Source organism: Etheostoma cragini, chromosome 9 (genome assembly GCF_013103735.1).
Source record: "Etheostoma cragini isolate CJK2018 chromosome 9, CSU_Ecrag_1.0, whole genome shotgun sequence".
Classification (NCBI taxonomy): domain Eukaryota; kingdom Metazoa; phylum Chordata; class Actinopteri; order Perciformes; family Percidae; genus Etheostoma; species Etheostoma cragini.
This window is the reverse complement of record NC_048415.1, coordinates 27318060-27345172: the sequence shown is the minus strand read 5'-3', so window position 1 is coordinate 27345172 and position 27113 is coordinate 27318060. Positions and strand designations below refer to the sequence as shown.

The 27113-nt window shown below is 40.5% G+C and overlaps 1 protein-coding gene across 2 annotated transcripts in view; it reads right to left on the bottom strand.

Moving 5' to 3' along the window:
- The window catches only part of kdm4aa (lysine (K)-specific demethylase 4A, genome duplicate a), a 35476-nt gene extending 12983 nt beyond the window's left edge, over positions 1 to 22493 (bottom strand). The window contains exons 1-14 of one of the 2 annotated variants that reach the window (XM_034882257.1): positions 22354 to 22493; positions 20098 to 20262; positions 19353 to 19528; positions 15142 to 15256; positions 13880 to 14073; positions 12161 to 12210; positions 11050 to 11153; positions 10751 to 10888; positions 8130 to 8362; positions 6597 to 6760; positions 4960 to 5342; positions 3179 to 3278; positions 2131 to 2315; positions 539 to 743 (exon numbers count right to left, since the gene is read on the bottom strand). In XM_034882257.1, coding sequence (XP_034738148.1) covers positions 539 to 743; positions 2131 to 2315; positions 3179 to 3278; positions 4960 to 5342; positions 6597 to 6760; positions 8130 to 8362; positions 10751 to 10888; positions 11050 to 11153; positions 12161 to 12210; positions 13880 to 14073; positions 15142 to 15256; positions 19353 to 19528; positions 20098 to 20235 — 2185 coding nt within the window. In that variant the 5' untranslated portion in view covers positions 20236 to 20262; positions 22354 to 22493. The remainder of the gene's footprint in view (positions 1 to 538; positions 744 to 2130; positions 2316 to 3178; positions 3279 to 4959; positions 5343 to 6596; positions 6761 to 8129; positions 8363 to 10750; positions 10889 to 11049; positions 11154 to 12160; positions 12211 to 13879; positions 14074 to 15141; positions 15257 to 19352; positions 19529 to 20097; positions 20263 to 22353) is intronic. The other variant, XM_034882258.1, reaches the window with a different exon arrangement.
- Between the last annotated feature and the right edge of the window lie 4620 nt (positions 22494 to 27113).

Below are 27113 nucleotides of genomic sequence, written 5' to 3'. Positions count from 1 at the left end.
TGCGTTAAAAAAATTGACGTAATTAACAACAAACAACTAATTAACGTCGTTAACGCGCTATTTTTGACAGCCCTAATAGTAACACATTTCTGCACCAATGGCATATACCAAATTTGGATAAAGATTAATAAAATAAGACACTTGTAAGGAACCTGTGATCATGTGCACACATGCTGGGTTACATGTACGCAGCAAATAATCTCAGCCCAAGTGTGTGTGTGTGTGTGTGTGAGTGTGAGTGTGAGTGTGAGTGTGTGTTCTGTGTGTGTGCGTGTGTGTGCTGCACAATATATTGATTTTTTTTGTTCAATTAGATTTAGAGAGCTTAGAGAAGGTATATTATTTCCTTTCATTTATTTAAAATTCAATTTGCTAGAAACAGCTGAAATGCAGAACTGAGTACACTTTAAAATCTGTAAATGTGTCGCAAGAAATATTGTTATCGAGATATTCAGCAACATTATCGCATTTTCCTCACAGCGTGCAACTCTAGTGCGTGTGTGTGTGTGTGTGTGTGTGTGTGTGTGTGTGTACTGACTGGTGTGAACCCGGATGCTGCACTGAGAGCAGCTGATGAGGAGGCTGGTTCCATCTTCCTCCAGATGAGGCGTGACGGGCTGCTCCTCACACTCCGAGTCCTCCTCCGTGGTGGTGGTGAAACACATCTCTGGGATCAGAGGTTTGGTCCGCATGCGCCCGCCAGCCACCATGACAGGCTTGTCTCCACTGTTCCCGCACTCCGTCTGAGGGCAGGCACAGCACGTAGAAACACGGAGCTTACAATACTGATATCTTATACAATTTAGTACAAATTATTACATAACTCTAACCTGGAAATCCAGAGTTCTCGCGAGAGCACAATTTGAATTTGCTCAGCAAGTTACTCTGGTATTGAGTAATGCTGCTCATTAACTATACCCTTGTATCTGGTCTGCACCAATCTCATTGGTGTATGTTATATAGGTGGGCCAGAGGCGAGTTAAACAGATGACGACAGTTTAATATACCAGTTATCTCCACTGGTAGCTAAGTGTATGGGCCTCTGGATACGTCACCCCATGTGTTGTTGTGACTTGCCGTAGTCTTATCCAATTGCGTGCAGTTAGATTTTCAAATACACGCTTGGTACCACCCCTCAGGATGGTGGACTTTCACGACTCGATGCCAGACCCTTTCGAATTTGGGTCTGTATTCCCAGGCTGACATTATTGTCTAATTGTCAACTATTTTACACAATTGTGGTTTCTTTGTTTAACTTGAATTAATTGCTAACATACCCGAATAATAGCTAAGTCTTAAGGGGTATGACTGTTGATGGTAGTTGTTGATTTTGTTTAACTATATTGGAATTGTTAGCTCTTTCCTATTCTAAATATGGACTAACGTCAACTAATGGTCAGAAACACCCCAACAAAACTAATTTTTTGCAACGCGAAAGACGACTTTAAGCAATGCTAAAATGTTAGCAACAGAAAGTATTCACAAAGTATGCATGTTCAACTTTTCATCCACCCACATAAAGTTCACTTAACTTTCAAAGTTTCCATATAGGAGAGAGGAAGTGTGTACTGTTTCTTACCATTCGTGCATGAAATATATAGAGAATCTTTGACAGCAAAAGCAATATTTTATACACTCAACCCAGTTTTTTTTTTAAATGGCAAGAACTATGCCTCCATGACATTTTATCTAGTCATAGTTCTATTACCTTTATTGTTTCCATAATGGCCACTGTTTATCAAACAAACTGCCACAATTATTTTGAATAATACATATTTTTCCGGTTTCCCCCACCATCAAAAAACATGTACTAGGTTCTCCAGTCGGTGCCCTTGAGGATCTGTAGTTGGTCCCTGCGCGCTGTGATTGGCTGCCCACTGTTCCCTTGAGGGACAGGTTAAATGCAGAGACTAAATATCGCTACATGTATGTGTGTAAAAGTACCATCACCTTGATCTCGGCTCTGTATCACATCACACGTACTATGATTGGCTACTGCAGTGTTTTTATTGTTTCTACGCTACTGCAGTTTTTATATTGCTACATGTAGCTTGCTAAAGTCACAAAAGCTGAATGACACCTGTCTATAGCTGACTGGGAATGACAGGAGTCTGCGCTGGTACCGGTTACCTGCTGGTAGGTGTGAAACAGCCTGCAGATAGAGCAGTATGGAGGTTTGGATTCCATGAGCTGGTTGTATTCTCTCTCTTTCTTCAGGTTTGGAGGTCTGTTCTGCCACAGGTGGGCCAGAGGTTTAGCCCAGCTCTCTCCTTCCAGGCCGCCTTCCTCTACTGAGGCGGCCTCCTCTGGAGCCTCTGAGGAACAAAGAAGAACACCGGTAAAGTTAGCATATAAACCTTGCCACACTGGATTTGTTTTTGGAATCTAAAATAACAAAACACAGATCAATGTCACTTTGGCATCATCTTACATTCAAATCACCCAAATTCTGTGTGCAATGTGTATCATATGGATGGGTGCACTGCATATGGTTAACTGTGCAAGGCTAAAAGGATTTCATCAACATCTACAACACAGCCTTGATGATGCGTTGCTTGCTGACATATTATAAAACAGATATAATCAGGTCAGCACAAAATTTCTTTTGTCAACACGTTTAAATAATTTGAGAAAACAATAGACCTGAAAAGTAGCAATTGAAATAAAGTGCTTGGTTTGTAATTTAAGACCAGTGGTGCTGGTGATGTAGGGGCCGTGCATGGTCGTCATTTTAACTGAAGTGTCTTTGAAGTGAACTTTGGTTGCCTGTCTGTAAATAATGCCGGGGAAAAAACTTTTGGGGAACGTAGCAAACGAATGACAATCCACGTGCAAACGCAAATATTGGCCCGATATATCGGCCGGCCGATAAAATCAATCTATCACTACGGGATACCTTAAATATACAACAAGTGGTATAACCCAGAAGGGAAAAGGACTGAGGTGTGTTTTGGAGGGTGATAGCAAAGGTGCAATTCTTAGATATTTTTGTATTCATATGCATATTATGGCTTGGGTCAGGGAGGGGGGAGTTGTTAAACAAAAGTTGTAATGTACTACCCGTGAGTGAAAAAAAATAAATATAGAAAAACACAACCACTTGGGTTTTTGTATTCAGCAAAATGAAAATATGTTGGTGAGGCATCCCAGTGAAGTTGTTGCAGCAGATGTGACAGACCTTCATCACTCATGCCGTCCTTTATGAGCGGATGGTGGCCTGGCAGCTGCCCTAGATCACTCTCCAGCTCTCCATCTGCAGCCAACTCTTCTGCCACCTGCTGGAGAGATATACACACACACACACACACTGTTATTATCAGCATTCAGGCTGGACAATCTTTTCAGGAGACCATAACATCCTTTATGGCATCAACTGAAAATCACTCTCTCGCTTCCAACTGGTTCAGAACGCAGCAGATAGGCTTCTTATTGGTTTTACTAGACAACATCACATCACCCCAAAGCTGGCTTCTCTCCATTTGCTTGATAATTGATTTTAAGATTTTACTGATTCACTTTTAAAGCTGGTTTGGAGAAGCCAGACTCACCTCCAGTGCGCTTTGGAGGAGGGTGTGGCAAAACGAGACTACTAAGGTGAGTCTGGCTACTCCACGTAGCATTCGGGATGGAAGAGAAAACATATTCTAGTTTATTGTTATTTCTTTAAACCAATCACAATCGCCTTGGGCGGTGTAGACCACAGGAGAAAAGCTGCGGTGCCTCTGTAAAACAGGCTCGAACGGACCTTGTTTTGGTGAATTTTGTGTATGTTCAAAGGTTGTTTCAGTCGTGCAAAAGAAAACTCAGATTGGACAGATAGTCTAGCTAGAGGTCTGGATTTACCCTGCCTATGGCAGAAAGCAAATCACCACAGGCCTAGGCTCAATGAAGGCTTCAATGAAGAGAAGGGAGAGCATTATTTAAAATCCTATTTTATACATTCGGTTTTAAACCCACAGAAGATGCTTTAAGTGGTGGCTCAACAAAATGGATTGTGTTTCAGATGGGATGCACCAAATTATTACGAGAAAGCGTTGAAACCATTTTTGGCTTTCCTTGGTAAGACCTAAGTGACCAACACATAAAACAGGCTTTTATATATTTTCATGGTTTTTGTTTTTTTGGAGTGAATAAGGGTTTGATTCTCAATTTTGGGCATTTGTTGTGAGGGTGTCGGTGGTTGTTCTTGTTGTTTTGCTTTGTTTTCTATTTCTACTCTTGACGGTACCATGAAAAAGGAAGCACTGGACTACTTTGGTTATTTTATATATTCTTATATAGCCTCTGTCTTTCTTTTATTTCTTCATTTACTACATGTAACAATGTCAGATGCTGTATACCCATCTTGTATGTAGGTTTTTTTCATTTTTTGTAAAAGTTTTTAGCCATTGGCCGAACTGCCTCCTTAGTATCAAAAAATGCCTTGTGATTCAATACCCTATTTCAATACCCAAAGAGTTAATCTCAGAGTCAGTGAGCCAATAGGCACGCAGCATGCTTTAACCAAGAAATCAACGGACTTGTGATTGGCTGTTTAGCATTACATGCGTAGAGGCGGGCAGGAAAAAAACTCTAAGTTACACAGAGACAAGGCTCACGTAGTAGGAGCTAAAAAATACATAAAAAGATGTGTGCCGCAATGTTCGTTTCAGAAAACAAGCAATATGCACAAATTGCACACTGATCTTCTATTTTTATATTTTTATATATTTTTCATATATGTATGTACTGTAAGCTTGTTGTATATATTTATTCTCTAGTTGTACTTATTTTCTTTTCCATTGTCTTTGAAGTTTGAGAGTGGGTGTTGAGTATTTATTATTTTCTATCTATCTATCTGTTGTATCTAAATTCATATCGATAAAATGTATCATTTAGGAACTGGTATCGAAGTCAAAGATTTTTGTTTTAACCATACCTGGCCCTTATTAGGTGTGTGTACCATCTGTGTCAACTCACTGCTTTGCTAATATGTCTGTTGTCTTTCTCCGTCTCCGTGTCACTGCCTTCAATCTTCTTCTCCTCCTTAGGCGGGGCTTCTCCCTCTCCGTAGTCTCCTTTGGCGTAGCTGTGAACGTGCAGGACGTCTGCGGGACTCAGCGTCCTCTGGAACACTTTGTGTGGCTCGGCTGCGCTGCAGCTGCTGCCCAGCTGAGCTTCCTCCTCAGAGCACAGAGCCACAGGCTCGGGCGGGCAGACGGCTGCAGCCGACACACCGTTCTTCTCTTTTCTTGACGTGCTTTTTCGGTGTGAAGTTTTCTTCGCGCTGGCTTTGGACTGGGATTTAGTCTGAGGCTTGGTCTCTTTCTCCTTCTTAGGCTCCGTCTTGACTTTTACAGTGTCTGAAAGAATAATACAGTAATGATAGTATTCCTTTGGGCTTGACTAAGGTGGGTGTGGCCTATCTGCGTTACAGAGCTCAAAGCAGAAGTGAAAAAAATGAGTTCATGATCCTATCAACATTCTTTATCAGGTGGATAAGCATCTTGAGTCAATATTTTAAATTTTTTAGAAAAAAAAAAAAAAGAGGTTTGTCTTAAGAGAAATTCCCAAAAGCCCAGAAGAAACCCAAGGCAGAATACGGTAACACCATTTACCGCTCTATGACACACAAACTGAGTTAGGGTACAGGATAGCATTTCCAGACACAGATTTTTCCCATAAGTTATGACTTCAAGTCACGATTCACGACTTCACGGTTTCATTCCAGGCAAAGTCACCACAAATCCTTTTAGCTAGCTTTAGTGTTAGCTAGCTTTAGTGTTAGCTAGCGTTAGCGTTAGTTAGTGGCTACCTGACGTTGACGTTAGCCATCGCTGATCCTAGCAATTTCTAGTCTGCGACAAATTTTGGGCTTCATTTAATAAACATAACCTGTAGTAGTACACAATCGTATGTGTATTGTTTCGATTACAATGTGTGAAATTACTTTACTTTACGTTGCCTATTTTAACCATTTCTCACGGAGTCTACAGCATCAACAGAGGTTGCCATTGTTGTTTATATGTGTGACGTCAAAACTGTAACTGGGAGTACAACGATCTGGTATTAGTTCAGGTAACCCCAAAAGATGCAACACTACATTTATTTGCACTTAGCACAAAAACTAGCCTAGAAATCTAGACTCACCCTAGCGGCAGCAAATGTAGTTTGCAGCCAGGGTGCGTCTACCAACTCTCCGTTGGCTTGCGAGCTGGAAAAACCAAATTCTAGTCAGGCCAATCCCATTGTGCATGGAGTCGGTGGGCGGGCTTGACGTAAGGACAGCAAAGTTGCGACGGTTTGGTGTGAATTCCCTGCTTGAATCAAAGAAGATTGTTTTTCAAATCGGCTTTGGCTGTGACTCTGGAAGACTTGGAGTTAAGTGATTCTTAAAAAAGGAAGATGTGTTCGGAGTTTGGCCGACTGGATACGGCAAAAGTTTAATCTATCAACTAGCGTTGTTCTGGTTGGTTGTATTACTATCCTATTGAGTGTAGAGGGAAGTTGAAAGACAAGCGTTAAGTTCCCAGACCCAACATCTTGATGTGGGTCTGGCTTGTCAGGCGACACAAAACCTAAAAACAGACATAAGATCTCTATGAACTGTACTGTACCTTTATCTGGCTTGACAGGGACTTTAGCTGGAGACTCCTTGCGTAACAACTTGGCTTTCTTTGGCTCCACCTCCTCAGTCTCCTTTATAGTCAGCTCAGGTTTGATGTCTTCAGACGCTCGGATGGCTTCCAGCTGACGCTTTGTCCCAGTCTGAGGCTTCGGACTGATGCGTGGGAGACATTAGGCATAAAGACATGTCAGACAGGACTCACAGGGAAACATTCTGCAAAATTAGCACTTTTACTTTCAGTACTTTTGTTTGTACATGTTTTGATGCAAATACTTTTTGTACTTTTATGTAAGAAAGAATTTGAAAGACTTTTACTCTTTTTGTATTTTTACGCTGCAGTATTGTTATTTTTATTTAAGTATAAGAGCTGAGTACTTCTCCCACCACTGTACTGAACGATAGGGGTGGGAATCTCCAGGCAGCTCACAATTTGATTCAGATTCAGAGACCAACGATTCGATTCTAAACAGATTATCGATGCAACAATTTTTTAATGTACAACTCCATGCATGATTTAAAAAATATATAAATTTAAATCTCAGTTTGTTAGATTTTGTCACAAACAACTTTTAATGACTGTTTTGTTGACTGAGGTTTTTATATTGTAGTCATTCATATGAAATATGAATGACTACAATACTTCAATATTTTATTGTATGAATTTTCATATGAAAATAAGTTTTGTTTAACCGCCGCTCTTACTCCCTCTCTCTGGCCCCCTGCAGCAGTTCAGTGCGACGGAATCTCTTTTCTAAAAATGAGTCGTGAAGCCAACAGCAAAGCCAAACTTCACTTTTAAGGAAATCAAACCAAGAGAAATGTTCTCCCTTCATCTTAAAATAGTCAAAAATCAATACTAGAATAACCTACTTCCTTCTCCAGCTAATCGATAAAGTGTTTGATGGTTATTGATTGGTGCTTTAGAACGCAATCACTGTGAAACAATCATAAAGCAAGGTTTATTTATCTCTCCCTACTTTACAATGACAGATTCAAGTAACTACAAAACATTAGTTCTGCTGGTATACAGATGAACTGGTGTGATGTTCAGCTGCTCACTGAATATGACGTGAAAAGCCCAGCCTATTTCTAGCACTTAACTTAATTGTTATGCAGTGCTCCAGGGTTGACCCAGGTGATCTCTCAATTGTCATGACCAGGATATACCCATGTAGGTCAGCTTGGTTTTCAAAAGGAGGGTTAAAGCCTGATCATACAACCCTAGCCCAACCCTGGTAGTTGGTGTGAAAGAGGTAAACGCTACTAATGTTACCATGGCGTGTGAGTTTAAACAAAGATTAGCTCTTCTACTGAAACTAAAAACATGCTAAAAACTCTCCTTAGAAACTAAAACATGGCAATGTAAATGTAGCCTCAGTGATCACAAATCTTAATACTGAACTAAAAACAATATTTAAATACTCAAGTAACATGGGTTGTGATGAAGATATGCCCCAAAAAAAAATTAATACGGTTATAATTAAGTAAATCAGTTGTGTTAGTAGCGAGTGTAAACCCAGACCTTTTGTCCTCCTGGACAGGGGAAGTGGGCTCCTCAGATCCAGCTTCACTGGGAGTCTCTTTTGAAGGCTTGCTCTTGTCTTCTGTCAGGAACACAGCCGCCTCTGGAGTGGGTTTGGAGTGGTCAATGGGAGCGTTGTCTTTCCCTGCCTTCCACAGTTTGTAACGATCGGGCTGAAATTTGCGTACAAACACATCCATGGAGATCTTCACCATGTCCTGCCGGCACGAACACTGGAAGGAACACACATTTTAACGCTTTAGTCTAAGATTGACCCATGGTAGTCTGAGCAGTGCGCCTCCCGAAACGATATCATCACGAAACTATATGGCACGATACGATATTATTGCGATTTTAAACATTACTGCAATATTCTGCAATATATTGCAATTTATAACCTTTTTTCCCTCTTCAATTTTTTCCCAATATCAAATGATGTCCCCAAAAGGAAACTTTGTCAACGTCTGTTCTTATCTAAAAAGATACATTTCTCTGTTTGTTCATCTCACTTCAATTTTATTGCTGCAAAAAGGGATTGTCAAACAGAAAAACTGACCAACCCGTATATAATAAAAGATTGATACTTGGCGCCTGTGTATCAATCGCATTGTCACTGAAAATATTGCAATACCATGCTATTAATTTTTTCCTCCAGCCCTAGTTGATAGTGTTCTCCGGAATCATTCAGATATTGCTAGACCTTACTTCAAAGTGCTGTGGTTACTTTGTCGTTAAAAGCGTATTAGTCTATATCCATGGCGGTTCACCTACGGGATAGTTCAGTTGCTGCAGAAGTTCCGCCGGATGTCCCTCACTTTCTGCTTTCTTTGAGTTTACTTTGAGGTGAAATGTTTCCTAATAAACAGGAGCTTAGAAAGTCTACACAAAGAAAGCAGAAAATGAGGGACATCTGGGGTAATTTCCGCTAGCAACAGAACAATCCAGTTACTGAAACGTTGTTGATATAGACATAAATATTCATGGGATGACCCTCAGAATGTTACTTCAGGTTAAAAATGTTTGGTTGCAATAGAGCCCAACCGACATATCTGCGTTCCGATATTATTGGCCAACATTAGGGATTTCCCAACCTACCGGTATCGGCATATGTAATGGCCAATAAATATTTTTTTTGTCTGGATCATTTATAATGACAAATAAAGGATTCTGATAAATGAATATTATATATTTAAAATAAAAACGGACGGTCAACCATGTTATGAGTGTTAGTGTTGCATAGTTTGTCCACCAGAGGACGCTCTACAACGTCCCTGTTGGCAACACTGTTTTTTTTGTTTATTTGTGTTTTTCTTCAAAGGACTTCAAAGTTTCATATCTTAAGTTTGTATTTTACACATTTTATTTATCATAACTTTAATATATTTAGTTTGTTTCTGTCCTGTTGTTACAATAAAATTATTATTATTATTTTAGTGAGAACTATAAATAACTAAAAATAACTAATGTCATAAAAGGAAAATCTGTTCATGCTTTGTTACGAGTTTCTGGATTTAAAAAAAAAATTTTATACAGAATATATTAGCCGATATATCGGAATACCGGATATTTAAATAACCAAATCTTTGTACCGTATCAGCCTTAAAAATCATTTATCTAGCAAGTGTAATTTGCAAGTTCCATCCAACAGCTACTTCCATATTGCATATCGTTTAATGAACATTTGGTGTTTTGTTTGGTGCACTTTAAAGTTGATTTTGATTGCTCCTTCTTTCGGTTCATTAAGTTTGGCGCAAAAGCAGTCAATCAAAGTCTGGAGGACGCCAAATAACAGGACCAAGACCATATGTAAAGAAGGGTCTCTGTGTGCGTCCAGTCAGACTCTATGTGGCGCGTTGACTGATTTTGTGATCAAAAGACAATCTATTACATCCACCTGCTGATCACGGGAGTGTCAATAAATCAGCAGGATTTGTCCAGATTAGATTATAATGCTGGGGATTTGACTAGGGGATTGTATGGTGCTTCAAAGCTGGTTTAAAAATCATCCGGAACGGTTGTCAGAGCAACTAAAACCTGCAAGAGTCCAGCTATTGAAAGTTAGCTGGACCATAGTTCAATCGAGGACAGTTCATTTCCAGGGTAATCGCAATCAGAAACTTCGAACTAGCAAGCTACATCCTAAAAAATGTCAAGTTTTGAAGAGAATGTGAATCAAACAACAAGGCATGCCTGCTTGGCTCTTTCTGGGAATGACTCAAGTTTTACAAGGAATATGTTTACGGCATTTCCTCTCTAACTGGGACTGGTTTTGGGACTGATTGGTGGGATTGCTGTGGACAAAGTACACACGGAAATACATTAGTAAGAGCTAATGAGGATTTTCTTCTTTTTTTACAATAACAAAATTGTAAAATCTTTCCAAAAGTCAATGAGTTACCGTGTTAAATAATTGTGATTGCAATCTTGACCAAAATATTCGTGATTAGGATTTTTTTCCCATAATTGAGAAGCCCTATCACTTAACTGTTGTTGTTTCCGCTCGCAGCCATCTATGAAATTCAAAAAGAATCGATCTCCGAATGCAAATGAACAGACTCCATAGGAGGGAAAGTCATTCTTATATGAGGCTTTTAAAATTAATTAATGAATGCCTTGCATACCAGTGTCGCCTGTTTGCCGTAATCAATCCATCGCTGGGTGGCAAAGTTGGTGGACTCGGCACAGTTGAAGCCATGGTTGAAACCCGCGTGGTAACCAAACGGGAACGTCACAATGAACTGGCCGGCCTCCTGCGTGACCTGAAAATGACACATAAAAACAGAGAATTACAAGAGCGGATGCACCATTTCATTTCAAGCTTTCCACCATTGTTTCCTGTCATCACTACCACTATTGTTAGGTGTATTTTCTGTCTCTTTCTTAAAGACTTGAGGTCAACACAAATTGAATGAAAGCTCACCTTCTCAAATGGTATGCCATATTTCTTCAGGATTGAGGGGGAAATTAAAGTCATCTTGTGGCGCAAGAAGGCTTCACAGCTCTGTGCATTCCCTGGAAAGAAGCCTGCAAATACATGAAATCATCCACAACATTAATATTAATTAGGGCTGCACAATATATCGTTATTTTATCCTCTTCAGGATTTCAACTGGCACAATACTCAACACTCCAAGGTTCAAAAAGGAGGTATGCCCGATGGCCCGGGAAAAGTAAAAACCCACTTGCCTGTTGGGGCATCATTGTATCATTTGAATTTGTCGTTGGCCAATCAAGAATTGCGATGCCGCTTGCTGCTTTTGATGGGATTTTAACATTTTTTTAATGCTTTCAACGTTTGACTTTTTTTTCAACATTTCTTTACTACGTTTTTGTTTACATTTTGGAATTTGTTTTTATTTTATAAAAGCTTTTATAAAGTTTTTCTTCTGAAGTTTGACTGTTTTTCCTAACTTTTTTGCAACGTTTTTTCCTCAAGTAAAAAAATTAAAAAAAACACATTGTGCAGGGGCCTATAAAAATTGACTTTGGGCAAGTAGAATTTTTTTTTTTTTTTTTTTAACTTCCCTGACGAGACAGGTCAAAAAAGAAAAACTTTATGTTAAACCCTGCACTGAGAGGTTTTATGTGAGGGTTGAAAGGAAAATGTATAATGTATAATGTATAATAATGTCATTCTTTTTTTAAGTGCTGCCTTGGATATTCAATTACATTTTTGTTTTAAATTTGGTTAATGAAATATTCAACAAGCAGTTAGTTGTATTTTAGCAGAATACTGAAAGCAGCAGAACTGACAACACTTTGACATCAGCCCTGGTGTTTATGTACTTTAAGTTATGGACATGTGAACATAATTGCTGTTGTGGTTTCAGAGGTGCTTTCCATACAGTGTGGAGGTATACCGAAAGCAGTTTTGACTTCCTCTTTAAAACCACTGAGCACGACAAGCTGCAGTGAGTTGTTGGACCCAGTTATTAAAATGTATCTGAGTAACAATAACTGACTTATTCTCATTGGAGATTCACGCCTGTTGTGACACATTTAAATCTATCGAGCAAGAAACCATCACATACCCTTAGCAAGTCGTTCCAGTCTTTTCCCATGCTCCGGTGGAACAACATACCTGCAGAGCAGCACGAACACATGTATCAAATATGATTAGGGCTATGATATTGACAGTAGGGTTAAACAGATATTTGCTTCCATATGGTGACCACATGTTTTAGAGAATGAAGCCAAATAACCACAGAGGCTCTCAACAATGTCATCATTCATTGCAGGGTTACTGTGGTATTTCAAGGCTGGGAACACCAATATATTCATCAACGATAAGCAAAACCACAAAGATATACATAAGTAAACAGCTTCAACTTGATGTTTTTTTGTTTTTTTTAATCTTTCATTAAAAATGTTTTAGTGTATCTGAACGAATCTGCACACATGTGGAAATGGTACTGAAACCAGATTAGTTTCTTTCGTTTCTATTTATGTCCTCCGGCAAACACAACGCTTATTTACATGGCAGTATCATTTAGCTAATAAAGAATATTGTTTAAAAAAGAAAAAAAAGTTTTTCCCCCCAATTTGCTTTTTCCTCGTTGCCATGTTCTCTCACAGTAGATAAAAAATACAGATGCATATAAATACTGAATTGTTGAATATGTACAGTGTTCATTTAAAATAATAATAAAATATAAATATTTATCAGTAGTAATTGATTGGTGCCACTGTCCCAGCGCTAATGTATGTACATATACTATGTACATACATAATATTATTGATTGTAACTGTTATTTTCCGCTATAACTTTCTAGGGTATTTTGGGTAAATTGTCTGGAAAGCTGCATTTACGAGTTTGAAGGTCTTTTTAGACGGGGAGCTATTGTCGCGCCATCTATTTTCTATGAGAGGCGAGCGGGCAATCTGATGGTGTGTGTCCATTGTCAGCGTCATATCTCAGCTTCCTATTCATGTCTATGGGAGCAGCCGTGCAATGCATCCTGGTAGCGCCGCGGGGACTTTGGAGAAGCAGGAGCTGGCCGTTCCTAATTTGCATCAATTATAATTTCAGAAACACAATCCGTTGAACTATTTCTGTATAATATGAGATATTATTCCAAACGAGCTGCCATTATGGTCGGTTTTGAAATTCGGGAGCAGCCGAACCCACGTGACGCACTGGTCCAATCAGCTGCAGCCATGGCGGTTGTAAGAGGGTTTTCTTTGCTCGTCATTGGTCAAAGTGAAGAGAAACTGGTGGCAAGCTCACTAGCATGCAATGCTGGGAAGCTGGGCAATCCCATCCGTGAAAACAATGCTTAATATGGACACCCACCGTTACTCTCGGAGGGTTGTCTATTTACATGAGGAGCGCAGTGAGACCCTGCGGATCCAAGCAACTTTAGGGGGTTATACAGTAGCCACAGCCCAGTTGGCGTGCGCGAAAGTGACATAATGAGAGCGCTGTAGCTGTTTATACTCGCGTGGGGTAGTCGCGACACTAGTTGCAGCCTTCTCCTGGTTACCCTCGAGCTGGTTCAGGTTTCCTGTTTCCGTTTTCTCGCGCACTCAAAATCCTGGCGCCAGTAAAATCTACACCATTTTAACATCACATTGGCGCGCGCACTGAATCTGTACATCTGTATACGTCTACACTGGTAAACTAGGGTTGTTGACAGTTCCATTTTATTTTTTGACACAGATGCGGCCAATACATGTGAAGCAGTGAGAAGCTGAAAAAAAAAAAAACAGTCTGCCTAGCAGTGTGCAGGGGAGGGGGGCAGTGACTGTACCAGGACTTTGGCTCTCCAAAGTGAAGGTAGTTGATGCTGTACAGATCCATGTCCTCCGTGTGCCACGCGAAGGCGCTCTTCCACATCCCGAAGTAAAGGTACGGCGTGTTGACGCCTTTGATCTTGATCCCGCTTTCGTTCTCCACAGTGTCTAGAATGGTGTTGAGCCGGCCGATGTTCCATTCAGACACATCCTGCAAAAGGAGGGATTCAGCAGAGGCTGTAAGGTCTGGAATGAGGTTGATCACGCTTTAAAAATATCTTGGTAGTGGTGTTGGACTTCTCTGTTGTTAATTTCATTCACTCTATCAGAGATCTTCAAAAGGGAGTGCAGGAACCCTAGGGGTCCTCAGAGCTACTGCAGGGGGGCTACATAATTGTTGATAATTATTTGAACATTTAAAAATAATTAGTCTTGTCAAACGATTAAAATATTTAATCGCGATTAATAACCTTAATGTCATTGTTAACTCATTATTAATTGCACATGTGGCATCAGCTGTGTGCTTGGCCACCAAGTGGTATTTCAGACTGGCGGTGCTGCAATGATAGCTCAGTTCACGACACACAGAGATCACCCAGGTCTCGTCGATGGAGCATTTGGCAACTTTTAAAAAGTAAACTTTCCATCTAGTTACTCACTTTTATCACGTTACTACTCTGTGGCCGGCTCGCAAGCCGAAACGTGCCTGTTGTCTTGTTTCCGGTGTAGCTAGATCCAGTGTGGTGTTGTAGTTTTTCTAACGTACTAATTGTTTCAACAGCATGTGACAAAAAAACTACTACAGTTTGCTAGGCCAAAAAGAAGGTCAAACTTAATCTTAATAAAAAAAATAACGCCATTAAAATCGGTTTTCGTCAGCGCTGTTTGAAGCGTTTAACTCACAGCACTAAAAAAATGTTGTGTCTAAACATGATTCCAACATTATCAAATATACAGTACATAAGCATATTTGTGGAAAAAAACAACCCTGATTACAGGCTTACTGGCCTAGACGTGAGGTAGTCACTAAGACAACCATCCACAGATATAGTTCATCGCAAAGGTTTCACTGTTCTACATGTATATTTAACATTAAAACAGGATTTTATAAAACCATGGCAACAATTATAACAGATAGAATTGGAGAGGATTAGAACGCCAACACGAAGCTATAGGAAAACAATGAACATTCGACCGAAAATGAGGGACATGGCGAAATTTCCGGCAGCTCTGGTTTAATTCTGTTAATGAAACGTCATAGATATGGATTACCACTCACTGAATCATACAGTGTTCCGCTGACGTCAGCCCCATAAAGGGGGTGGTTGAAGGTCAGGTTCTTCCAAAACTTCCTTTCCAACTCGTCAAAATCCACGTATCGGGGATGGCAGAACCTACAAAGATAAATCCGAGAAGAGAACTTGTTTGATATTTTAAATACTAGGCTTATGTAAATCACGTATAATACAGGTTGTCAATATTATAATCATGTATTTATTGTAGAGCTGGGCAATACATCAAATCAACATGAGACTAGATATCGTCTTAGATTTTGACGGAATTTTGATTTCCGTAATATAGATAGATAGATAGCTAACTTTATTGTCATTACACATGTACAAGTACAAGGCAACAAAATACCGTTCGGAGCATGCCTCCGGGCCGCTGCATATAATATGGCATAAGTCTTGTGTTTTTCTGGTTTTAAAGGCAGCATTACAGTAAAGTGATGTACTTTTCTTAACTTTCCAGACTGTTCTAGCATATTTAGTATTTGCATTTACCCACATAGTCATTGAATACACATTACTGATGATTATTTATCTAAAATCTCATTGGGAAAGTATTTTGTGAAAGCACCAATAGTCAACCCAACAGTATCGTTGAAATATTGACATTGGTCAAGAATATCGAACTCCGCCATAGCCGGTCCCAAGCCCGGTTGAGAAAGGAGGAGGGTTGGGCGAGGGGCTAGCAACCCCTCCCCGTGGGAACGCCTTGCTACAGAAACGCCAACAAGAAGTTCAAAAGACACTCTGGACCTGGGAGAGGATGGATCTCCAGCTGGAAATGTTATGAAGTCAGGTAGTGAAAGCCAGAAATTGGAAGCTATCAGACCGACGACCATCATCTCTACCAGAACCGTTACTACCATCGGAACATGGAATGTGCGCACCATGTTCGAAACTGGAAAAGCAGCGCAGATAGCACTGGAGATGAGGAACTATAACATTAGCATCCTCTGCATTAGTGAAGCGAGATGGACAGATTCAGGTCAGAAGAGACTCGCCACAGAAGAATTAATTCTGTTTTCAGGACATGAGGAGGAGAATGCACCACACACCCAAGGAGTAGCCTTCATGCTTTCCAAGGCTGCCCAGAGAGCAATCACTGGATGGGAAGCACATGGACCGAGGCTTATCACTGCCTCCTTTAAAACCAAGAAGAAGAGGATGATGATGAACATCATCCAGTGCTATGCCCCTACAAATGACAGCGAGGAAGAGACTAAAGAAGATTTCTACAATAGACTGCAGACCATAATGCAGAGCTTTCAGAAAGAGACATCACAATGGTGATAGGAGACTTCACCGCCAAGATCGGACAGGACAACACGGGCTACGAGGAGATTATGGGGAAGGAAGGCCTAGGGGAGACAAATGACAACGGAGAGAGGTTTGCAGACTTCTGCGCCACTAACAAACTTGTCATCGGCGGTAGTGTCTTCCCTCACAGGCGAATACACAAGGTTACCTGGATGTCACCGGATCTCTCCACCGGAAACCAGATAGCCCATATATGTATCAATAATAGGTTCAGGAGGTCCCTTTGTGACGTACGGGTCAAACGAGGTGCGGACATTGCCTCGGACCACCACCTTCTTGTCGCCCGTGTGAAAATGAAATTGAAGAGAAATTGGACAGAGGAGACAAACCCGCGACAAAAGTTCAACATAGTACTTCTCAGAGACCTAAGCAAACTAGAGAAGTTAAAACTGACACTGACGAACAAATTCCAAGCACTGCAAGATCTGATAGCTGAGGAGGAAGAAACGACTGATAAAAGGTGGGAGACAGTGAAAGAGGCGATGAAGACCACGTGCCAGGAAGTCTTGGGCTCACAGAAGAAAACCCACAAGGAGTGGATATCGATAGACTCACTGAAGAAGATAGATGAGAAAAAAAGGAAGAAGGCGGCAGTAAACAACAGCCGGACACGGGCAGAGAAAGCCAAGGCACAGGAAGAACACACACAAGCCAACAAGAGTGTAAAGAAGACCATCAAGGCAGACAAAAACAACTATGTAGAATCCCTAGCGACGGAGGCAGAAGAGGCAGCTAGAAACGGAAACATGAGAGACTTGTATACTACCACCAAGAAGCTAGCTGGAAAGTTTAACAGACCTGAAAGACCAGTGAAAGACAAAGAAGGAAAGCAGATACACGGTGAAGAGGGACAGAATAAGAGATGGGTGGAACACTTTGAGGAGCTGCTAAATAGGCCAGCTCCACAAGATCTGCCAGACATCCAACCAGCCGACAGAGACCTGACGATAGACTGTGGGGCCCCAACCAAAGAGGAGATCCGCAAAGCCATAAAGAAGCTGAAAAGCGGCAAGGCAGCAGGACCAGACAGTATTCCAGCAGAGGCACTGAAAGCTGATACAGAGACTACAGTAGCGATGCTCCACCCCCTCTTCCAGAAGATCTGGGAAGAAGAACGTATTCCAACAGAATGGAAAGAGGGCTATCTTATCAAGCTACCCAAGAAAGGCAACTTGAGCTCCTGTTCAAACTACAGAAGGGTTACACTACTATCTATCCAGGGGAAAGTCTTTAACAGGATCTTACTGGACAGGATGAAAGATGTTGTCGACCCACAGCTGCGAGATCAGCAGGCTGATTTCGCAGAGATAGATCCTGCATCGACCAGATTGCAACACTGCGCATCATCTTAGAACAGTCTCTTGAGTGGAAATCGAGCCTGTACGTACATTTTATTGACTATGAGAAGGCCTTCGATAGTGTGAACAGGACATCTCTCTGGAAACTACTTAGACACTATGGGATTCCAGAGAAAATCGCCAACATCATCAAGAATTCATATGAGGGACTGACTTGTAGGGTGGTCCACCAAGGTCAACTCACAGACGCCTTCCAGGTACAAACAGGCGTAAGGCAAGGTTGTCTGTTGTCACCATTTTTGTTCCTACTGGCCATCAACTGGGTCATGAAGACGTCCACTGCGGGAAAGCGGAACGGCATTCAGTGGACACCATGGTCACAACTGGATGATCTAGACTTGGCCCTACTCTCACATACTCAGCAGCAAATGCAGGAAAAGACCAGTACAGTGTCAGACAACTCCTTACACCTTGGCCTCAACATCCACCAAGGGAAGAGCAAAATCCTGAAGGTCAACTCTGCCAACACATCACCCATCATGCTGAATGGAGAAGCGATAGAAGAGGTGGACGATTTCACCTACCTTGGCAGCATTGTCAACAAGCAGGGCGGAACCGACGCAGATGTGGGAGCACGTATTGGTAAGGCCAGGGCAGCCTTTCTCCAACTTAAGAACCTTTGGCGCTCAAGAGACTTCTCCATCAAAACAAAGATCAGGGTCTTCAATACTAATGTTAAGTCAGTGCTGTTGTATGGCGCCGAAACATGGAGGACCACCATTACCACCACCAAGAAGATTCAGACATTTATCAACACATGTCTGCGGCGCATTTTACAGATCCGCTGGCCCGATACCATCAGCAACCAAGAACTGTGGCAACGAACAAATCAACAACCGACAGATGAAGAGATCATCCAAAAAGCGCTGGAGATGGATAGGACATATTCTCCGCAAGCCGGCTTCAAACATCACCAGGCAATCTCTTTCCTGGAACCCTCAGGGGAAGAGAAAAAGGGGTCGACCCCAAAACAGCTGGCGTCGAGACCTGGACGCGGACGTCAAGAGAACAGGCCACTCTTGGGGACAACTAGAGAAAATCGCACAGGACCGGAGTGCCTGGAGAACCCTTGTCGGCGGCCTATGCCCCAGGAGGGGTAGTAGGCGTAAGCAAGAATATCGGGATATTTGAGTTTGCCCAGCCTTAATTCATTGAAGGGCTGGGCGATATGGAAAATATCAGATACTGCAATATTCTTGATTAATGTCAATATTGGAACCATATTGTAGGGCTGACAATTGGTGCTTTTACCAATTAGATTTTAGATATATAATAATGTGGATATATTGACTAACTGGGTAAATGCAACAGCTAGAGCAGTTCAGAAAATGACTTTACTGTAATGCAGCCAGTAAAACTAGCACAAGACAATACTTACGCCATATTACAAAAACATTTGACAAAATCTAAGACAATATTTAGTCCATTACATTGATATAATATTAATATATTTCCCAGCTCTAATTCATTGTGTGAAAAATCTTCGTCAATCCACTGCGGTTCATAGTTTGACTATGTAAACTGACTTGTCCAGGTTGGAGGTCTTGCGGAACTCGTGGACCGCCATCGGCTTCTTCTGGATGTTGTACTGTGTGAACAGTCCTGATTGGCCCGTCACCACCTGCTGAATGGGAGCGGGAATCACCAGGTCATCGATATCATCGTATGTCTTTCTAGGTTTCCAGCTTTTCGGTGGGATGACCTGCAAAAGGAAGAACATGACGTTTGTGATTGATTTGAAGGAATGCCAATAAACCAGAGCACGTTTTCCATCCATCCCCAAATGCTAAGGAGTAGCCAGACCCTGCTCCAGCGCACTTTGGAGGAGGGTCTGGCAAAGAGAAACTATCTGCCTCTTTACCAAAACCCTTAAGAAATCTTTTCTCCCCTCAACTAAAGTGATTTAGCAAATGTTAGTTATACATATTAGCTAGTTGTGTGAATATACTGCATGTTTCAGTTGTCTGGTTGGGCTGGTCTTGACTCCGTCTCGCCCTGCCTTTGGTCTTGGTCTTCTCGGTCTCTATACACTCTGGTCTTGGTAAAGTCTTGGTCTTGGTTTAGGTGGTCTTAACTACAACACTGCTATGAACTACTGATTACTAACTACTCAGCCAAGAGTACGGTTAATAATGATGTCCCACAAAATCATTGAACAGTTATACCAACTTAATGTTATTATGCATATAGTACATTTAAGGAAAAATATCAATATCAATCAAAACTCATTGTCTCGTAGTAACCTAACAAAATACAATAGACCCTACTTACTTTTGCCATTCCAGCCTTGTGTGCTCCTTGTGACTCCATATAGGCAATGTACCGGCTGAAGTCCTTGAACTCCTCTTTGGAAGGCGTGAACATCATAATCCTGGAGCCTGCGCCTTGGGCTGGCGTGGCTGTAGTCATCTTGGGTTCGTTAATTTGACCTTGACTCTGATTGGTGGAAAACAAAGACATGATTAGGGATTGGCCGATATAGTTTTTGAGTACTTAATATAACCTGTAAATATATATATATTTGGAAACAATATGCATATATATATATACTTTTGTTAGTTGCTTAAAGCAATATAGTACATTTAGAGACTTTCATCATAATACCCAGTAACAGAGAGTGTTTTGGGCGAGACATTAAGTCAGACTCAGTGGTGAGCGTGAAACCAAAGCAGCGGGACAGACAGAGAGTTGTAGCAGAGCCAAAGTAGACCACTTTTTTATTCAATAACTTTATTGTTAATATAACGCTGGTACAGACAATCTGTCAAAATATTGATAGTTGGCCAGACCGATTACTGGTCTATCCCTAGACATGACCATGAAAACATTTAGGTTACATGTCTGACAGTTGTATGTCTGACTGGTTCACTTTAATGCAGTTACATACGTTCTTTTTTAGCCTGTGTGTGCGATCACTTGACAGTTCAGACAATCTCAAGCTCACTGCTGAAGTTGGTCTCCGGTCTCCCATGGCATGAAAATTTCACTTTATGAGTTTTTTTAACATTAATATGAGTTCCCTAAGCCTGCCTATGGTCCCCCAGTGGCTAGAAATTGTGATAGGTGTAAACTGAGCCCTGGGTATCCTGCTTTGCCAGAAAATGAAAGCTCAGATGGGCCAATCTGGAACCTTGCCCCTTATGAGGTCATAAGGAGCAAGGTTACCTCCAGAGAATTTGGATATCATGGATCACATGGATCTCTGGATCACTTTTACCGCCTGTCATGGCTTTTAAACTAGCAAAGTGGTAGTTGGTCAAGGCCAGGCCCCCACCCCCCACCTTGCCCCCTCCTCCTCAAAAACTTCAGAAATGTCACATCCTAGGGAAAGTTCATCATGGGACTGGCTCTAGTGTCTGTAATTCTGCACCAAGGCTTAATTTTGGAAAAGAAGTCGATATAAAAGCATCCAAAGAGCAACATGTCACGGGACCTTTAAAAGATAATGTAAATTGACCAGTTCTCTTCTGTCACACCACTTGAAGTTATTGAAACAGTACCACATATCAACCCTAGAGTTGTTACACTACCTAGCAGATTTGTGAAATTTTTATTCGGTTTGTGAAAAAATAATAGAATTATATTTCACACCTGTTTCCAAAAACCACTACGCACTCGCACTGACTTGTCAAACCAGAACCTTAAATCAACAGGCAGCTCGAGGAAACTGTTGGGGAAAGCTTTTATTCTATTTTTGTTTTTCTCCATGCCAGACCACACAAGAACATAAACCGTTATACTAAAACCCAAACTACATTTTATAACCCAAAATTGTAATTTCCTGTATTCTATTTGTGAAAACAAATTGTATCTAAAGTATTTACTGACTATTACAAAAATAGTCAGTCCTATTTAGCATTTACCCAAGTTCCAACTTAACTACTATGCTACAAAAGACTTTCCCCAAGTTAGACCTCCGATTTAACTACCTTATTAAAGTAATTTGCATTACAACAATCTTTTAGTTTTGTGTAGAGTTGACCAACCGAATAGACGTTCACATTTGAGCTAACAGGCAACGTATTTGAACTCCAGCATTACGGACTTTACTTGCAAAACCCCGAAGACTTAGCTAGGGGTTCCCCGTATACTGTGATTGGCTACAATCCTGACACGCTCAGTCTGTGATTGGTTGAATACCATGTCTGTTAAACCGTGGCCCACTGACAGCGCTGAAAAATATGAAGCTAACGTTCCGTTAGTCCGCTAGCTAACATGCTAACTGGAAGATAGCTTACTCTCAGTTCCAGGAATTAAAAGTGTAGTCCACAAAAACCAAACTACTGTCATATTCAGGAGTAAACCGCACGTAACTAACATGTACAGACAATGCAAGTCTTCCCGTCAAACCAGATAATCATTTATTGAGAGCAACCGCTAAGTGTGTAACGTTAGATCTGACAGCTGCCTCTGCTCTGAGCTAGCAAACATGGCTTGTTGCTGGGCGCTAGTTTTTGTGCCCAAACTTAGAGTTACTTGTAATTTCCGAAAAACGAAGTCATTTTAAACTGTAAAACATTAACTTACACTCGCTGAATTGCAGACGAGTTGTTGTTCTTTTCCCCAGATCACAAGTAGTAGAGTAAAAACACAGACATCATCAGCCCGGGTGGAAAAGACAGTCCTCCATTATTCCAATGACGCATGCTCAGTGTGTGTTTGTTTACATGGAGCTTAGCGGGAGGGGCTTCCGTAGTCACCTGGCCAATCACAACAACCCTCTCCTCCAGGCCATGCCTGCACCTAGGTATACCCTTCTGTCAGAGATTTAACCCCCCCCCCCACACACACACACACACACATACACACACACACTAAAGTTCCTTAGTCAAATGATGAACTGAAATGAAGGTATATCACATTAGCCACAAATTACTACATCTTAGTCTAACTATTTTCTCTGAACAGACTATATAAAAAGATGAACTTCTGTGATAGTCTGTGATAATCATCCTTGTGTGAAACAGAGAATGAAGACAGTCATTGAATAAGGACAGCAATCCAAGTCAGCTATGAGAAATGTAATATTCTGTGTTCCCTACCAATACGATGGCTCAGTAATGGTGTGATGCGTATGGACACAATTTTAATCTTATGCTGTGGCATTCTTTAAATTACATATCCCGATATGGTGGTCTAAGTGTCAAGTCAGTTTTTATATTGCCCCTAAATACGCACACACCCTGATAGCTGTCACATATACAAACCACAATTCTAGTTTCTAAAATATGACACATTGGTATAAAGTACTCCGCAAAAAGTAGTTCCAATTGGTTCCTTGACCACAAAATAAAATACTGGTTCCACTTTTTGGAGGATTGGGGTTCCACCCACATGGTTAAATGCACTTATTGTAAATTACATTGGATAAAAGTATCAGCTCAATAAATGTAATAAATGTAATGTAATGCAACATTTTATTATAACAGACAGAAAAAGCTAATTGAAAGTTAATTCAACTTTAATTAATACTAATTCAACTGTAAACAGGCAACGAAATGATTCATAATGTTTTCTAGTTGTTAGTAAAGTTATAATCTGTTATTTTCTAAGTAGTTTAGTGTGATGGGAGGGTATGAGTTTGTAGAACGTAACCCAGAAAATCAGTTTTTCCTCACATGCTCGGAGGCATTTGTATGCTTAGAAACCTCGTCAGATCAATAATGACCTTTGTTAATTAGTTTAGTTTTTTTTTTCACTAAATACATGGAACAAAGTACAACGATGCTAGATGATATGGTTGTTAATCCATAGACATGGCTGTTATGTATTTGTGTTTATTTGACATTTCTACATTTTATTGTTTGCATTGCTGTTGAAGAGCTTGATGCTCAGTCAATTTCCCCTGAATAAATGATGTTGTATGTAAGAGGCATGTTAGTACCATTCATTCATCTCTTACATATTTGTGTGACATGCACTCGTCAATTTCCAACCAACTGACGCTTTTGCAAGGACTCAGCCATTGTGACGTTACATGGGGTGCACACTGGGTGCTACCCAGACGCCCCGGCAATGGAGTGTTTTTAAGTTAAGTTTTGCTACATTTTTCAAGTGAAAAATCTAAAAATTGATTCCAGCACTGCACAATCATCTTAATATATTGCAAGACCATACAACTTTTATAAACTGAAGTTGCAAGGAGCAATTAAGGGCCCCCAACCTCCAAATGAAACAAAAAGGTCTAGCTCTGTGGAATCATTTCCATAAAGTGACACTTTAATAACAATAATAACCTGAGCCTGTCAGCAGCAAAATAAACAGGACTTTGTGAACATGTGAACTTTTCAGTTGAGATGAGTGGACCACATCTCTGCAGGGTAAATCCAGACAGCTAGCTAGACTATCTGTCCAATCTGAGTTTTCTGTTGCACGACTGAAACAACTTTTGACTGTAAACATTGCTGTGAGGACTAGCCAGACCCTTCTGACGCTGCTCTGTGGAGGAAGGTCAGGCTATGCAAGACTATGGTTTTCTGTATCAAGTGTAGACCAATCAATGTACATTTCATGTAAATCCTGTGATGCTGATGATAAGGTTGATTCCCTGTTTCTTGCAGATAGCGATATGACTTAATATGGGCATGTAGGTGTCCTCAGGCCTGGCCTGTTATGATGCATGAGAAATGTGAAGCCGATTGGACAACGCACAGTTGATTTTCATCACAAAAAAAGTCTGTCAGTCATATGTTTCACTGCTGAAGGAGATTTGTAGGATAATAATTGTAGGATGAACACACATTTTCGACTCAATAACATGTCTGTCTTGCAAAGCTCACTAAGAATTTATAGAACTTATAAAAGTAATCTCTTGATGCGTGTGCATAATTCTCTCTGCTCAACGTTCACTTATGAAACTGTCTTTATTGCTAAACATTGCTAATGTCAAACACCACTTAATAGTCAACATAAGAGAGTGAGGGAAAAGAGAAGGAGAAAAGGGGAAGGGAGAGAAGAGTGTGGTGTGTGTGTGTGTGTGTGTGTGTGTGTTATGCAACTCTGGATTCCTTTTACCGCCTGTCCTGCTCGGAGTAGCAAACTGGATGCCGTGGGTCCACGGGGCGTCACGAAAGGAAGGAAATCCACCACATCTATATTAATAAAAACCCAGTTATTCAACTTTATTAACATCAAGGTTTTCAAGACAATTCAGTCTGTTTTTTATTAACAAATAGAAAACAGATCATGTATACAGATAAACAGATAGGACTCCTACAGCACAACTGTGAAATGAATCCTTTATATGGTCCACTTCATCCAAAACCACCTCCCTTTTGTCATCTCATCCAGTGAAAGTCACAGAGATCCACCACTGAACATTGCTGCTGCTCGCCGTTACAAGTCCGTCTGTCTGCAACACAGTGATACAATAGTTGAGCTGTAATATATCATGGGGATCCAGTGTGTCTGCTTGTGTGCCAGGTCTATATGTAAAGCCAAAGTAGGAGAAACCTGAAATGTGCAGAGATCACTAAATCACTTCCCTGTATGATGTCAGAGTCATTGGGTGCAGTACATGTGGTCCATGTGGCTATTTTTGTAAAAACAAAATGCCCGGAATTTTTTCTAAATAAGTATGAGTGCAAGGAAACCATATTGCATGAAGTTAGACACATTTTGAGCTACATTAAGTTTAAGTGACAACCAACATCCTTACTTTAAAAAAATCTGGTTGGCTGATAAACTGGCCAAGGGAGAAAATAAATTTTTTTGTGCTTTTGTTTATCTGACCCATCATACTTTCTTATTCTTTTCATATGATCCAATAGTGCCCCCATATTTTACATTTTTTTCCAAGCCCACTGTAAATGCTTTTAAAATTCAGCTGTTAACTGAGTTGGGTTTAAGAACAACAACAAGTGGAAACTTTTAGGATTTAGAGCGTTGTTAGAAGTTATAACATCATCAAGGATCACACATGTAACGTTTAACAGAAAATTGAGATATGAATAGGTCTGGCGTTATTCTGCAGCATCTTTTGCTTCTTGTCAACAAATCCCATGTGTAGACCCAAACCAACAGGGAACTGATCTATAATTATTGAGTGTGTTAGCCACAGTTAGCCACGTTGTCACACACACACACACTGTGTGTGTGTGACAACGTGGCTTTATTTTGACTCAATAACACACACGCCACAAATACTCCCTAGAGCACCAAATGTGGATAAATCTGCTGCTAAAAATAGAACCCAAGAAAAGCACTATTTCCTTCTGGTTTGAGTAATATTTGCCTTAAACCAAAGTGTCAATCTGTTATAGGAAATTAATGTGACTTTTCTTTAAATTTGAAAAATATATTTGTGACCCATTTAAACAAAGAATTATAAATTGGAATAAGTAGGAGCTAACGGGCTTTGTAAGAAAGTCTTGACAGACGGAGACACATTGTTAGTTTTGTTTTTTTATGGGATTTGTTGACACTAAGAAACTATTGAATAAAGCCAGCCTTATCATTTAAAGTCGAGCAACTAAACCATTGATTTAAATGTCAGCATTGAGTCTTGGTCTTGATTCTATAATGGATTCATTTTCTCTCATGCACAAACCACATTTGGATAGCAATATGGTCACACTTATTCCACCAAAATTCTCAAGAACAGACGGTCTGGATTTAGTCTACCTGAGTCTATATATTAAGAGGGGCTGTGAAAACACAACCTGTCCAACAACTTTATATCTGTTTAAAGTGTCCAGATCTCAGAAAAATAGTCTTCAGTTATTGACTCTGTACATGCCAGCAGTTGTTCAGATGGGATAAGCGCCAAAGGTTTCTTTCATCTTGTAGTTCCCAAATTTCGTTCATGTGATCTGTTTTAATTATAACATTAGAACATCATATCTATGGTACAAAAGTAAATGATTAGCAGCTGTGAGTATATCTCCAGTAGTAATGTTGAAAATACATGTCCTTTGTGCTAATAAAAATAATAAAAAAGACAAGCAAATCAAAAAAAGACCCATTAAGACATACAAGAACAAGTGTAAGTGATTAAAAAATAAAGTCTAACTATTTATAACAACAGAGTCATGATGAATATAAATGAAAATAGCAGAACATTTGCTTTTTCTATTAGGAGGAGGCAGACATTGGGGAGTGATTGGAGTGTTGAGTCAAAAATTGGAATGAGTCATGACTACGAGTCTTTCAGGGTTGCTTTTCGGGAGGTTTCGGTGTCGGGTCTGCGGCAGAATCATGGCACCAGTGCAGGAGGAGTTTGTCCTGTCCCCTCTCCTCTTTCCTCCAATCCCCAACGTCCTGATGTGGTCCCCTCGTCATCAATCCCC